Genomic DNA, 15,808 nt, shown 5'->3' with positions numbered 1-15,808 from the left:
GGTTTATAGCAAATATCTACTAAGATCAAACTGAGGATTTAGACTTTACAAAGCATTCTACAAATAGGTCCAGCTTACGGCTCTAATTATAAAGGGTTACCTATAGACTACATCCTTTATTTGACTCCTCTTTAGATTTGACCCTGCATACTGAATTACTGCTTAACATTGATGACTACTTGACAGACAGCCGGAACACAGAACACAAAGTAGTGCTTTGGGTGAAATTCCAGCTATTTCTGAAATTGCAGGGCATGAGGAAAATAAGGATGCCTGTGTATTTTAAGGACATGGCCTCTCATACTGATAAAAGGAAATGACAGGCCCTTCGTAAGAAATTGGCGTAATTGAAACTTATAACCAGTGTGCAGCTCTGGTTGTTCCTAAAAGCAGCCTTTTCTCCTAAAAACTAGAGCGAAAGGTGCAGTCGAAGCACACATGCCCTCCAATTATTTCAGATATAACTGGGTTTGATGTGGATAGCTAAAGCAATATAATTTGGAGAATAGTTGCGAATCGACTTCAGCTGAAGACAATAGAGCAAGAAGATTGTAGTATATGCAGACTCTTCGAGGAAAGCTTTTGTTTTGTTTTACAAAAACTGGCAACAAAAAAGTATAAATTGAGCAATAAATTAATGAATCCTGAGAGACAGAGAGCACTGTTGAAGGGATCCCTGAGTATGGACCCACCGTGAGACAGGTAGGATAATGTTCTAGGATGCTGATCTGTGATTTGTTAAGCAATTAGGCTGATTTATTGGTAAGCCCTTAGTCATCCCTTTGGATGTTGATCTCAGTGCAACTGACATAAATCACAGCAGTCAGTAAAAGGGCCAATATGTACGGTCTGACCTTTGTCAATCTGACTGTTCACTTGAGTTCAATTCATATTAACTGAGATTGTTTTTTTTGGGGGGGGGAAGGTCATCCCAATAGGAGTCTATCCGTAGATAAAAAACAAAAACATTCTGTCCAGAGAGTATATTTTGAGAAGGACATCTTTTTCCTGGAACACCATTTTATCAGTCCTGTTTCACACCTAGGACCCAGAAGACATGAGCCTACCTAGTTCAAAGGCATCTCCAGATGGATTGGGACAGTTCTGAACACACAGCATGCAGTCAGTGATACTCAGATGAGTTTGAACCAAATGAGAATTAGTAGAATAATGAGAATGGAATACCATCTGCTCAGTCTCAGGAGATATAGCCATAGCATGAGACGTCTCTCTCACGCAGAAAGGTTTGTGGAATTATCCCAAGTAGACAAAGATTCTAGACAGTTTAAATTGCTAATGAAGCCTAGCTAAGGGGGATGCATCCAGAATTGAAACCACAGGAGAGTGGTGTAAAGTACAAATGGGATTGTCATCCAAGCAACTGCACTGCTATCTTAATTGTAATCTGGCTCAGAACCACTGCAAAGAAATTCCCACATGGAGAATCAGGTTCAGAAATACTGTTGGGGAACAAACAGCACTCTTTAAAACGGAAGTAACCCGCTGTAACCGGATCTAGTAGAGTACTCACTGATAGCAAGACTACAGTCATAAAAGCTGTGTCCAGAGTAGCACTGGCAGCCCCATTCTGTGCAGTCGCCATTGTTGTTGCAAAAGTTGGGACAGCGCAAAGCAGTGACCACCTCCCCGGACGCCCCCAGGGGTCCTGGAGCCAGCTGCAGGGCGCGCAGGGTCCTGTTCTCCATAAGCCTCCTCTCGCACTCGTTCTCCAGGTAAGGCAGAAGGGCCTCCTCCCAGGCCAGGTCGTCTTTCAGCTGCAGGTCCATGATGCACAGGTGCACCGCCTCCTCCAGGCGCCTGCCCAGCACACTCTGGCACACCGTGCCCACCGTGGAGTTGGCCAGCGCCAGCTGACAGAGCTCCAGAGCCTTCACCGAGGTCAGGCCACTGGGCGTGGGCCAAGCGGGCTGGACCGCTGGCCGTGGTCCCGACAAGTGGTCGTCGGGGAAGAAGTAAGCAAGGCTCTCCAGGTCTGTCTGACTCAGGCTCTGGGTTGTGAAGATGGGCTGGAACTCGTACATGGCCTGTCTCTTAGGCCTGTCTACCGCTACTAGAAAGTCTTCCCTGAACATTCTATCCAGCTCGCTATCAGTTCTGGGCTCTTCAAAGGCCCTCCTAGAAGGCCAATTCTCCACAGGCAGAGCTGGGCTCTGTAAGACGGACGACAGATCCATGACGGCTTCTTCGGAACTCTCGGTGTGCTCAGACGTGGTGTCCACTGATGGGAACACAGAGGTATAATCCACATTGTCATGAGAGAGACACTCGGTCTGCGGAGGAAAACGCCTGTCTGCAGTTTCCGTGGCATGGAGAGACACGCTGTATCCCCGCTGACACTGGCAGAAAGGCCTTCTCTTCTTCGGGGATACTTGAGGTGGTGGCGTGGTGTCAAATAAGCTCTCTCCAGGGGCAATCCTGACACACAGGAGGAGGTAAAGACAATTAGATATCACATTAACCTTTGAATAAGCCTAAAATGTCAAATCGTATGGTTTGATAAGGTTATCTAGCTTTTAATTAGATTTGTTCATCCCACCACGTCAGCTAAAATGAAATCTTAAACATATCTGCCTCAATTTCTGATGGCTTGATCCGCTGTATGACAGTTTTTTCCATCTTTATTCATAGATTTCTTCTAATGGCATGAGGTAATCTACAGCTGTAACAAACTTCAGGAACATCTTTCTAGGTCTGTAAATGAGCTCTCTCTGACAACCCTCACCTCCAGTCTTCAATGAAGCGTTCGTGGTCGTTGCTGCCATAGGTGCTTCCATCGCGACCATGGAAGTCATTTTGTCCGTTCCTGTCGAACGTCCCACAGAGGCCGTGTGTGCTGCCAAAGTCCACGCTGGGCGCCCTGATTGACAAGCTCATTCCCCAATCGCAGACGTCGGCCCTAACAAAGGCCCCGGAGGGAAAGATCAACTACAAAAGGAGAATTACATCCAGCAGCTAATTAAAATATCACTGTATGCATCTCACAAAACCCACTATCCGTACATACATATAATATTGGGGTGTTGAAGGAAGGACCAGGACACCTACAGTGACTTTCCTGCCTTGGTTGGACTCCAGAATCTGGATGCGACTCGCCCGGCTAGGGCCCAGGTTCTTAATAGAGAGGCGGGGCCTGGTTTCCTGCAGCTGCCCGTTGCACATATCGAACGTAACCACCTGGTCTTCATCCCGAGCCACCACGCCACAGTTGCAGGCCACATCGTAGTGGCGGCTCCCACAGTCCCACTGGCGAACCTGGACCTCAAAGTCTCTGGTCAGGCTGCGGTACAGCACGAATGTGCCCGTCTGCTGGTTCTCATAGCGCCTGGTGTTAGGGTGGAAAAATTGATTTCATCCCGGCAGAAATTGAGATTTTCCCTCCACAAACACTATCATGCCTCCTGAATGAGATACAGTATATAGGTGAACATGAAAATAACTCCATCTGAACATCAATACACTATGTTTTTCTCTGTTTGGCACGTTTTACAGTGCCGAATGTATGACGCCACGTTCAGGAAATGAGACTGTTACCTCCCATCTAAGGTGATGATGTGGGGATCGGTGAGGGAGTAGCAGTTGGCAGTGGGAATATCCTGAACAATGACCTGGAGGATGGGAGAACAAAGCTTGAGCGCCTGTCGTGATTTCAGTGTCGACACACAGGCACAGATGTGTCTGGGCTGACTGGCACCGCATCTCCATCAAACTCTTTGGGCAGCTGTTTAATCTGGAACTTGTGGAGTTACTCAACCCCTGCTATTAGACAACTGTGTTTTCTAGAAATGGAAGTCATCAAATGAAATATTTGGAATATCCCTTTTTGTTTGCTGATGCCAGAGCATGACCGAAGACTGGACACCGTTTTCCCCTCTACAGAATACACTGTTTAAATGCCATGCTGGTGTTTACAGTTCAATGCGTTTTGACTGTACAGTGTGGCATCCCCTGAGAGCGAGGCCACCCAGACCTTCCAAAACCAAGGAAAGCGCCCCGAGCCATCTCCCGGCCATGCCGTGCGCCGGCCCTTTAAGCGGTTTCCCCACTTCCCCTTCGCAGAACGAGCCGCGGGCTTGCGACTCGTTTGCTCATCTACACAAAAGCTGAGCCAAATGTGCTCGGGGGGGGGGGGGGGGGGTAATGGATATCTACGAGGCCGAGAGTGACGCCTCAAGTGGGAGGCCCAGCGGGCTTACATTGCGGATTTCACCGACAAGATATTGATTTTGGATAGCTCACAGGTGGAGCAGCGGACAAGGGTGGAGCAAGGCTCCCCGGCAGATTAATTTGTCGTTCTGTTTACAGTGTTTCTTTTTGTTCATCAAATAGTGCTTTTCACTGCCTTTTTGTGTCAGTCTCCTGAATCGTGTGTCTCAGCCCCTGGTCTCTGTGGCTTGTCACAACAGTTAGTTTCTCATACCTTAAGGGGAGCAGGGCTGTAGCCCCTCCAGAGGCGCGGGGCAGTGGGGCCTGGATGGATGCTGACGAGGCTGGCCCGGTTGCCGTCACGGGTGAAGTCGGAGACGGCGGTGAGCAGGAGGCCGGCATGGCCACAGCCGTCATCCCCGCACGGCGAGGACTGCAGTGTCACCTGACAGGTGGACAGGACCATGTTGGGGGCTTCCGCGCTCAGACTGTCTGGGATGTCAACAGATCGTAGGGCCCGGCCACCCCCCACAACCCCATCGTTAGTAAACAGAACACAGCTGCGGGATACCAGCCGGATCTGTCACCATAGCAGCCTTGATGCGGTGACAGAGAAGTCCGGAATGTGCTTTGATGACAAAGTACACAATCTACCTATGTGTACATGTACAGTAACCGGAACCTGATGTTTTTAGTTTAGTTTTTTTTATTGGTATGGGAGTACGTGGAGCACATGCAAAATACAGAAAAAGATCAAATCATTACGAAAATGAACCTTGTTTCAATTGTTGTGAAGTTAGGATATAGCCAGTATCTGAGTAGTACCTACAGTTTTTCCCCCTATTCCCCCAGCCACCCCTAGTGCTGTGTGGTCCTCTAATATCTGACCTGGCTCGTGGACAGTCAGAGTGAGGGGGACTCCACAGTAGTGGCTGGGCTGGGGGCCATGACAGGGTATGGGAACGGTGCTGTGGATGGTCAGCTGGTGCTCCTTACTGTCCTCTGCAATGTGGAGGACATCTGGAGAGAACTGCAGGCAGAGAGCATGGACACGAGTTCCTGGACAGGCCCCAGCTGGATGGTGGTAGGAAATTCTAGGAAAAAATGGTTTTACCTTGATTCCAGCATAGAAACCCTCACTTTCCTTTGCCACAGATCGTGTGTGGGTGTCGTTGCCCCGGAACGTAGAAACACTGCAAGAAAACTGGGGTGAAAGAATCCTGATTATTTATATTTTACACATATTGAAGTAAAATGACCAATTTACTTTTTATTCAGGCGCTGAGGCAAAAGAATGACTCTATTCCAGTGATTTGTAAGACCTGCTGCAACAAAAATCAAACATTAATCTTCCTATAAACAAGCAACTTTGTACTAGTGCTAGCTTGGATTTGTAATTTGTCCAAACATTTCATGGGGTAACATGTAACATACATGAAGAGTTGAGATAGTCAGGCTTGGCTAGGCTCCCAGTGGTTCTGTCTAATACTCTCTCACAGCACAGCTTCAGCCTTTGACCTGTCCCAGCTGTGACTTCCACATTAGTGAGACGAGGCCTCCTGAGTGAGTCCAGCCCTGCGCTGCACACTACAGCTTGTCACAGACACTGCCAGGATGACGCATCCACACATGGCATCACCCCACACTGCAGTGACAAAACAATGTTTGTGCACAGTGTGCCTCGATAAAATGGTGCTACAACAATAAAACCGACAGACAGAGTTCCAGTTGGGTGTCTAAATAAAAAGCATGTGGCGAAGCAGCTATGAAACGTGAGAGAGGACAGTCGAGGCCTGCTGGGTCTAATTTAACCCCGTACCCTCTACCCATCCCTCATTTCCCTGACTAGATATGACACATTTTGCTCTTGTGTTTTCCTAGCCTTTTCAGCAGGTTGAACCCAGCCCCCAGGGTTTGGAGGATCTATTGGTTGAGCCCCCAGTAAGGGTCAAGCCCCCCAACACGTGTGTCCCAACAGCACAGTCTGGTAGACATTACCGTTTCCCCCAGTCTGAAGTGAAGCCCATCCATCTCCACCAAAGAGAACGTCTGCAGGGTGGAATCCTGCCTGATCTCAGCTTTCATATTGGGGCCGATGTGCCTGGCCCACACTACCAGGTAGCCCACTGGTGGGCTGGAGGTCACCCCACTGAAGGAGCATCTCAGGTGGACGCTGTTGCCCACCAGCTCAGGGGTGATTACAGGCTTAGAGGAGAGTGGTAGGAGGTTGGCTGACGAAGGCAAACAAGGAAGAACTTAAGAGTCCAGAAACAGGGATTTTTACTATATATTCTGAGAAGGGTTTGATATGTGTTTGGGCTTGTTCACCTCTACAATTGAATTCGAAGATATGTGAAAACATATATTATCAAAGAAGAAACCTTTCTGTAACTGGGTGAGGAAAGATAATAATAAAATAAAATAAATTCAAATGTTTGCTTACCTTTGCATCGACCGTTAACTTCCACCTGACCAGACGGGCATAATTTAGGAGTAAATTCTGAAATGACTAAAAGCAAAAAGCACAGTTTGACACTCTGGTACAAACAATACCCGTGTCTGTGAAACATATCACCTCCAAGTGATATAAACAGGTTTTTCATTCTCAGTTTTACAGACAGTCTAGACTTCCTTGACATCCCAGCAAACATTGTGTAATTATATATTTTGAGACTATGCACTGCAGCAAGTTAGCAAAATATTTTGTTGTAATGTGCCTCAAGTGTGTTTCACTGGCCTCGTACAAGACAGTCATACCTAGTCACAATACAATAACCATCTAACAAAGGACTGTTGCTATCTAGAACTCTACAGATCTGTTAAAAGAAGCTGAGTCATCAAGCTGACAATCATTTTGTAAATGATTTTTGGATATGTGCATTAATTGGCAGGATGCACCTTTCTGATAAATAAATAAAATGGCTTTCAAAACAGAAATAGTGTGGCCGATAGATATTTGATTTCCCTAGGGAAAAAAATCTACTTCCAATGTGCCTTAATGAGGGCTTGATGCAATCATATTCTGAATCTCACATCCATAACCATAAAGGATCTCTTGTTAAGACAGAACAGAGCTAAGATATCTCCAGGGCAATTCAGATTCCATCAGAGCAGCCACCCGGACACCGCTGTGTGTGTGTGTGTGTTGGGGTATGAGTGAAAGAGGGGCACTCACCTTTAGCACAGTAGCCCATGCATCCCTGGGTGGGCTGCAGGTAGTAGAGCAGGAAGTCCCCACAGTTGCGTACCGAGACAGGGATGCGGAAGAGGCAGCAGTCCTTGGTGCTGCCCTGGAAGAACTGCCAGGTGGCACAGGCTGAGAGTTGGGTGACCTGGCCAGGCCGAGGCAGGGAGCTGTCCTTCAGAGACAGCCACACTGGTGCCTGAGTTCCACACCTGTTCATCTGGGCGGAACAGGAAAGCCACAGTCATTACATACTCCGGGGGAGTGGATCCTACACCTGCTCTGAAAGTGCCCATAATGGTAGCTTTGATAAACTGTACTCTTGTTAAACTGTTCACTCTAAACATCTAGCTGTCTATTGTCAACAAAAGCTATGGCAGTTCATTTCTAATTCATGTCAAATGTAAAGAAACCAATTGTCAGCTTGAATTATTTGGTTAACATCCTGTTATAAATGGTCAAACTCACCCAAATCTCAGGTGCCATGGGTAAAAAGACAATCATACTGCCCTCGGCCTTACCTCCACACAGCTGGTGGGCATCTCTGCCGGCTTGTTGTTGATGCTGAAGCGGTACCAGCCTGGGGACAGCGAGTGGTCACAGATGAGCTCCTGGATGGCCGTGTTCTGGAGCTCACTGGAGTCAAAGTCAATGCTACGGTAAGGGTTCCTTAAGGTGCGATGGCCCCCCGCGTAACACTCCGGAGCTCCTGTTAAGACAGACAACCGTGAGGAACATGTGGTCATTCATTCAAAACCTGATGTGGAAGTTTCCAAGGCATTCTTTTTCGGTGAAGCTTAAGAAAAGCTTTGGGAAGTGGATAGAGTGGTGCAAAAAAGGTTGTGTACTTCCAGTGACCCTACTAGGTCAGTAAGCTCATTAAAGGTGACATGGAGGAGTTCATTTAACCTCCTGAGCAACCGGAAATTTAAATAAGGTAAAAATAACACACATTTATATAAGCCCTTTCTTGTCTTGACTCTCCCCAGGTGGGGACACTAAAGTCAATGGCGCATGGCAACCTTTGAACATAGCTTGCAGCTGAAGGCTAAAAATGGAGGAATGAGGTTTTTAAAAGGCGGAAATCTGAAATCCCATGAAAGTTTGTAGGCTAGCACACTTGCAAAAAAGACCTCAACACAAAGCATCTGTGAATCGAAATGGGTCAAGTACCATCCACCTGAAGACATTTAAATATTTATTCTTGACAAAAAGAAGGAACTGTTCACAATTTAGCCTCTCTATTCAATTGAGTCATTGGAGAATCGTAATAAATGTTTCAGTTCAGGTCAATTAGCAAGGTCAGACCACCTTAGCAGCGTGGCAGGTCTGACAAAACCCTGGCACTATAGGAGAAAGTTAAAACACAGTATGTGGTATTTAAGGTCTTGAATCCAGCAGTTAAAGATGTTTCCAGCCCAAACATGGTCCTACACGTTTGACCCAACAATGACAGACCCTTGAAAGAAAATGTTGTGTTTGGGTCTGTTCTGTCAGTGCATATATGCACCTTATCTGGAACACTAACAGAGATAGGGTCAGAGGTTCTCTAAACAGCTGTGTTTTCTGGGAGAAGACAAAAGCTGAGGCTTGGCTGTTGACTAAACTGTTCAAATTTGCCCTCCTTTAAATGGTGTGGAGGTAACCTAATAAATGTGTCCATAGGGAATTCCTCCACAGGCTGTCATCAAACCAGTGATGTACACAGTGCATTTGTGTTCTGTTTGTTTGTTGTCTCTACAACAAGGTTGAGTTAGCAGTTTCCAACAAACGCAACACAAAAACATCTTCTTTTGAAGAAGCTACTTTTCTTTTGAATGAGTGTCATCAATTCAAAATTTTGCACCGGAATAACAACAAAGACATTTGAAAATCAGCCGTTTCAGTGCTAAATCACATTGAGAATGATCTGCTATGCACACATACAGTAAGTCAGGGAAATTGACTAAATGACACTTAGCCCAGCAGGACAGCCATTAGTTTTTTGGGGGTAAGCGTGTTATCTGTGTTAAGGCAGGAATGCTTTGTTGTGTCCTCGTGAGATGGTGATCAAGATGTGGAACACTGGGGGGCTGTTTATGGCCTTTAGCATTTGGGTTTAGGGCTGCGTGTGTTGATTTATCTGTTGTGACAACCTGGCCTAGAGGCCAGTTGAAGTGCTGTAATTCAGAGCACTGAGAGAGAGAGACAGAGAGACAGACACAGAGAGAGAGAGAGCACCTACATTTCTATCTTCCATAACCACTTGTGTTAGACACCTGTATTTCCTGATACACCTTTAACTTTGGATAGTAATATAAATATGGTTTTGTTACAGAAATAAAGGAGTCTAACCCAAGCCAAGGAATATATGTGAGATATAAACGCACTGTATGTGGTCATTCTTTCTCTCTCTCGAGTTACTTTGAACATGGTGGTCAAAGAAAACTCCTTTGAGGTACTTACTCTTGAGAGTGATGAGTGACGAGCATTCTGGAAGTGAACATCAAATAAAACACCTAGCTGCTCAATCTTAATGGATCTTCCCTGAGCTAGTCTGTATATATCCTGGTTCAACGAATCAATGCAATGCTTTACAAATACCTGCCCTGTTTCGTAGAAACTCAATCAACTGAATGCACAGCATATCAAAACATTTCCCTACCCCATCTGGTCCGACCGCATTAATACATAACATATTAACTGTTTTCAGTCTGTGTCCATTTGCAGTTTTTAGGAAATGAGAATCAGCTGTTTTATAAAAGCACAAGGACTATATTTTAAGTTCAATCATGTGTGATCTAATGCCATGATGCCATTTGAATATGACGCGCATAGCACTGTGACTTGATTGCAAGCATTTAAAAAATATTATGAGATAAGATAGGGGGAGGACAATACAATGTGTTCATTCTGTTGATATCTTTAGAAAACCACACTTACCAAACTGGCCGAACGTCTTGAAGTGCAACAAACATAGAATAACAAAGCGCAAGTATCCGGAAAACGAGAAACAGATTAAATCAGCTGCGTAGTCCATAGTAGGCTACAATAGGCTATTTCAAGTGTTCAAACAGGAAAAAGTTGCAACTATTGATTTAAATCGATTTCGGATCCCATTGAACCTACAATAACAATAGCAGAAGCCCCTGCAAACGCTAATTCAGGACCTGCTACTTCCCGAAAATATAGTTTTCCAGCGCAGCTGTTTAGTGTTGATTTTGTGGGAAGTTTTTGCTCTGCCTTTTTGACCAACTTTCCCATAAAGACACAGGTTCGCACTACTTGTAAACTCCCGCCCTCAAGTCCCAAACTAACCCTGAGGTGTAGATTGGCCTTTCCCCACAATCTCATTATTTAAAGATGGGTGGTACTGGACTTGAACAGAAACACTAAAACTACAGTCCAGTTTTTGAAAGCAACATATTTGAAATGAACTTCATCTCGAATTAATCCTGTGTTGTTTTTCTTATGAACTGTGTGACACGGCCTTCCATGATCTTATTTTATTGATAGCATGACATCTAAATATTATGCAAATGCATCGGATAAGAGTTGATGTTTAGCATGTTTTGCGCTTTGCTTAATTCTGCAGGTTAGTGGCCCTGATTCAGACTGGTTTCTCAGTCCAGTCTGCCACAGGCATGTCCTAAGAAACAGTTCAATACTGCTTTCTCTACGCTGCGAAGAGATCACTGGGTCAAAGACTCTAACAAGACCAATAGAAACGTTTTTGCATTTCTCTTACAGAAGATGACTGTGGGAGTTCTTGATCTTTGCTGCTGCTGGAATCGTTATAGGAACAAATACAAACTGAAATACAAATGATAATTGTTCTATTTCAATCAGAGCTTTATGATGCAGACACACTGACAGGCACATCTCTTTTTCATTTGCCCAGTGGCAGTAAAGTTACCTGAACAGTGGGAGTCAGCAGCTAATGAGTGGGCATGCAGGGGAGCTTGGAGACATGTTCTGTATGAAGTGGGCACCAGCCTTACTGTGTGAATTCTCTTCAAATGTAGAATATGCCTGTTCAGTACACCTAAAAAATGAACTAACCCTCATTAGAAAGTCGTCTTTCATAGAGTGGAATGAATATGAATGTGCTTTATGTGACGTGCTGTAAAACCAGAATATATATATACTGTATATATGTCGATTATAAATGTTGTTGCTGCAAGTAAACAAATGTAAACAATGGATAACCTCCTTAAACATCGACTGATACTCTGGGCCATTGCAGGGAACATGTGCTGCTGTTGTGGTATCCACTTTCCTCATACCATCGACCAATTAACACAGCATGGGGTTGTTGCCATAACACAATGGGGCACATTCTTTTGATCAGTCTCCCAATAAAGCAGGGTCGAGACCACATTAAGCCATCTCGTTTTTGAGGTTTGGAGGGGGGGGGGGGGGGTGTCAAGCGACTTTTACAATGACTGATTTGCTTTCAAAACCATTGAATACTTGTGCATAACCCACATACAGGTGTCTGTGATTTGCACAGACATCACTCGGAGTTTAGTAAAAACTTCTTATTTATTTTCGCCATCGTGCAAAATAATGTGCAACAGCATCAAAGAGAAACCTGTTGCACTATACCGTTACAAGTGAACTAAAAATGTTATAGTATCCTGTTTCATTGTTGCAATAAACTCCTGAAACCCTTGTTGTATATTTTAGATTCTGGAGATGCACTTAATAAAAGGCTCTGTTTGACTGAAGTGCTGTAACATCACACTTATCCTCCTTCTGTTCCTTTGAACACTTCTCATTTTAGACAGTGGTGGCCCATGGTACTTAAACATACTTTACAGGGGAGAAATCATTATCTTGCTCCTTTGATGTCTGCTCCCTGAGAATGACTAAGGGAGAGCTCCCAGACCTCTCCCACGAACCATTCCAGATGTCACACATCCTCTTTTACTGTGAGAAAACATGAATGGACAAGCATGTCAGCAGCCAAATTATGAAACCATTTTACAAGCCAATTATAGGCTGCAGTTGATCTGAGAAACAATAGTGTAGAGCAGGCTCTCATTTGTCACACTCATGGTCTATCCTAAATAATTCAATTTAAGACCAACATAATTCTTGTCATAATGAGAACATCTATTGTATAAGTACACAGAGTACTGAATTGCATGCACAACCACATACGGTAGTGCCCCCTATTGATGTACCAGAAATGAACCTGAATTCCATTGAAGCACTCATGTTTGCAGAACGAACAAAGCAATACTAGTTGGTCAGTTATAGATTGGATCAATACCAAACACTGATAGTAATGATAATAATTAAAAAAACAACACTCAAGTATAGTACTATATTTCATTTGAAAGGGTGAGAAAACCCTATATATTTAATATTGATATACTGTACATTTAGTATAAAAGTACTACGTTTAATATATTTTCTGAAAATACAAGCTGTACTGAACATATAAACCAAATAGCATATAAAATTATAAAACATGTCTTACATATTTTATCTGAGAATGTACATATTAATGAGTGGCACCAGGGTAAGTGTTTATATTTCCGAAAATATATTTGCAACAATTACAGTAGGCTATGTTTATTTCACAGATTGTTTGCAGTTACTGTAGCTGGTGATGGGTTAGAGCATAGTGTTTCTTCTCAATTTGCTGCTAAAAAGCACAATATCATTTTCTATCTAGAGAAGGTTGAAAAAGACAGTCATACATGACATGAATACAACTTTTCTGTCTATTTAGAGAATTCATGAAAACCCTCCTTGGATCTAACTTAGTACTGAATACTAAACCCAATATTCCAAAACAAGATACAGAAATAAATGCATATTGAATTGAAGAAAACTGGATTGGCACAAATAAAAGTACTCAGATTGTGTATATACTTCCTGATGTTACAATAATACAAGTATATGGATCAAAGGAACAATCAGCTGACGCAAACAAGGCATATGAAAACGACATTAAGAACAATACTGCCTGCCTCCCTTGGAGGAGTATTCCTGTACAGATTGATAGCCATTTGCAATACCACAAAATCTCTTCATAGGCAACTCAGGCATATTACTCATTGCCTTGGCCAAACCAAAGACTAATGGAAAGAATAATGAAGCAGAACATATTTCTACAATACACAAAACCATAAAAAAGTGGTGTCATGAAAATCTATAGGTCTTTCATGGTGGACTGTAAAAAAAAAAGTGTAGACAGTGAAATATCTACAAGGACAAAACAAACAAACAAACAAACAACAAACAAACATACAAAGCATATTCAATGTCAAAACTCTGCAGGGCACAAACACTGAGGTACATGAACTACATAAATGTAGAAAATTCCGGTCATAGAAAATATGCGCAACATGTAAAAAGCAGGCTATGCGACCGTTTCATGGACGGCTGCTTCCAATTTCTTTGGGAGTAGCTTTCTTCTCTCATCCATGTTGATGACTGGCTTCCGACAGTTCTGCTCATCCAGGTACATCTTGGTATACACAGGGTTTGAGTAGTTCACCGCCTGGGGAAACATTTTTGACAAAAAACCAAATCAGACAAATGGGACCTTAAAATACCAAAATCTATCATGACAAATCTGCAGTAAATCTTGGAGTATACAAGTTGTGTACACTCCTACAGGCGTCCAGGGCCTTTGGTGTAGCCAGCAAGACAAGAGCATCAACACCCCGCCAGGGGAGATGAGTCTGTCAGTTTCATGTTGACACACTAACAGATGCTTCTCTTCCTGGAGATGCATCAGCCATGGAAACACCACAAGGGACAGATCATTAAAGAAAGATGTATCCCATGACCCCAACAGCCATCGGTGTGCTTCAGCATCAAGTCACAATGTACGACAAATTCTCCGTACCAGTCACTTTGTATGCATCTATGCATCATTCATGTATTCGAACTTCATGGATGTAATACATTGAAGCATTTTATATAAGTAATGTTCAGCTAGTTTATGTGTAGCTCGTACTAATACAATACATGCTGTGCATGTAAGTGGTGGTAGCCGTCAGAAGAGGTGGCCGCAAAAAGCATTTGTCCAACAGCGGGTGTTCTGCAGTAAAGTACCTGCTGTGCGTTAATCTCCTTAGGGACTGTGTGTACCGGCAGACGATGCAGGTTGCTGGACTTCACACACCAGCCCTGCAAAACACAACACCGACATGAAGATCTCCTCAAGTAGACGTGTCGTTTGTTCAGACTTCACAAAGGGTGCGGAGCAGTCGAGATGGGGGGGGATGATGGAATGGAAATGTCCGAACCTTCTGTGGGTCCAGGGTGAAGTGAGGCTGGAGGTGGTTCCCTGCGTCCAAATGATTGTCGTGGTCCACCTCGCACATGTTGTAGGTGGGGTTGCCGATCTCCACGTTCAGGCCTCCATTCATCATGGGCTGTCGCTGAACCCTCTTCCCCCTAGATAGAAGTGGGATTGGGGGAGGTGTGAGATGAGGAATCCTCTGGGTGGTCAGATGTCTATAGGCAACACTGTACTTTTTAATGTTATGATTTTCTTTTTTAAGGGATCAGAAAAGGCACACATCACCTTTGCTTTCTCTTGCATAGGATGATCCCTGTCACCATCATCACAATGAGAATCACAAGGACCACAAGAGGCACAATGATAGCCATGTTGCCTGCAACACAGACCCAAATCAACAACAGTAGGAAAAACATGGATTTGCATACTGTACAACTTAATATATAGTGCGGGTAAATGATATTTTGTGAGAAAAGAGAAAGAGAGAAAGAGAGAGAAAGAAAGAAAGAAAGAGAAAGAGAGAGAAAAGAGAACGTGAACAATAAAAAATAGATGGAGGGTGGGGTGGGAGGACTCACGACTTACCATCGCTGTTGCCAGAGCGACTGATCTTGGGAGCTGGCTTCTCACACTGTGTGCCTGACCAGTCACCTGGACACCTAAGAAAGAAAAAAAACAATGAGACACTGCCTACTGAGAGAAGCCTCCGACACACCTTGTTAATGCAACACACTGAAGCATGTCTCTGTGTGTTTAAGTGTGCAGGAATGTTAGGGGGAGGTGTGAGTGATGGAACAGTCTTTTCCAATTCACACAATATGATATGTAATTACAGAGCGAGTGTCCTGTCAAGAGCCGTGTAATGATGACATGCAATTGGGGAAATCTGAATGAACTAACTGCTCCATTTAATCAAGTCTTTATTATAGTATGTGGGGGGGCTGTGGGTGGAACAAGGGAGTGACAGCCCGGATCTAGTAAGTGACAGAAAGATACAGGTCTAATATTAATTATTATTGAAAGGGGCAGGAAATGACCTCACGTTGAAAACACGCACATATGCAAATCAGTTGCGAGGGTAAATGACTTGTGTGTGGGCCGTACATTTTGTTTGCTGTGAGAGACATACAATTCACCCACGGGAGAGACATGTGAACAGATGGGAATGCTGTGAGTGCCATCGGCTGGATGCTGTTGGGATGTGAGAGGGTGAG

The 15,808-nt window shown here is 44.1% G+C and overlaps 2 protein-coding genes across 2 annotated transcripts in view; both read right to left on the bottom strand.

The window, feature by feature from the left end:
- si:ch211-246m6.5 (von Willebrand factor D and EGF domain-containing protein) overlaps positions 1–12,234 on the bottom strand; it is a 28,815-nt gene extending 16,581 nt beyond the window's left edge. The window contains exons 1-12 of the mRNA XM_067260975.1: positions 12,219–12,234; positions 7,870–8,057; positions 7,340–7,568; positions 6,608–6,673; positions 6,163–6,395; positions 5,279–5,368; positions 5,053–5,194; positions 4,439–4,656; positions 3,553–3,626; positions 3,067–3,343; positions 2,744–2,946; positions 1,532–2,436 (exon numbers count right to left, since the gene is read on the bottom strand). Coding sequence (XP_067117076.1) covers positions 1,532–2,436; positions 2,744–2,946; positions 3,067–3,343; positions 3,553–3,626; positions 4,439–4,656; positions 5,053–5,194; positions 5,279–5,368; positions 6,163–6,395; positions 6,608–6,673; positions 7,340–7,568; positions 7,870–8,057; positions 12,219–12,234 — 2,641 coding nt within the window. The remainder of the gene's footprint in view (positions 1–1,531; positions 2,437–2,743; positions 2,947–3,066; positions 3,344–3,552; positions 3,627–4,438; positions 4,657–5,052; positions 5,195–5,278; positions 5,369–6,162; positions 6,396–6,607; positions 6,674–7,339; positions 7,569–7,869; positions 8,058–12,218) is intronic.
- Positions 12,235–13,703: 1,469 nt separating this feature from the next.
- Positions 13,704–15,808, bottom strand: part of lrp1ba (low density lipoprotein receptor-related protein 1Ba) — a 66,972-nt gene continuing 64,867 nt past the window's right edge. Inside the window, 4 exon segments of the mRNA XM_067260974.1 lie at positions 13,704–13,844; positions 14,494–14,749; positions 14,880–14,970; positions 15,180–15,253. Of these exon segments, the coding sequence (XP_067117075.1) occupies positions 13,704–13,844; positions 14,494–14,749; positions 14,880–14,970; positions 15,180–15,253 (562 nt within the window).

The sequence above is a fragment of the Osmerus mordax genome, chromosome 22, assembly GCF_038355195.1.
Source record: "Osmerus mordax isolate fOsmMor3 chromosome 22, fOsmMor3.pri, whole genome shotgun sequence".
Classification (NCBI taxonomy): Eukaryota; Metazoa; Chordata; class Actinopteri; order Osmeriformes; family Osmeridae; genus Osmerus; species Osmerus mordax.
This window is presented reverse-complemented; position numbering and strand designations above follow the sequence as displayed.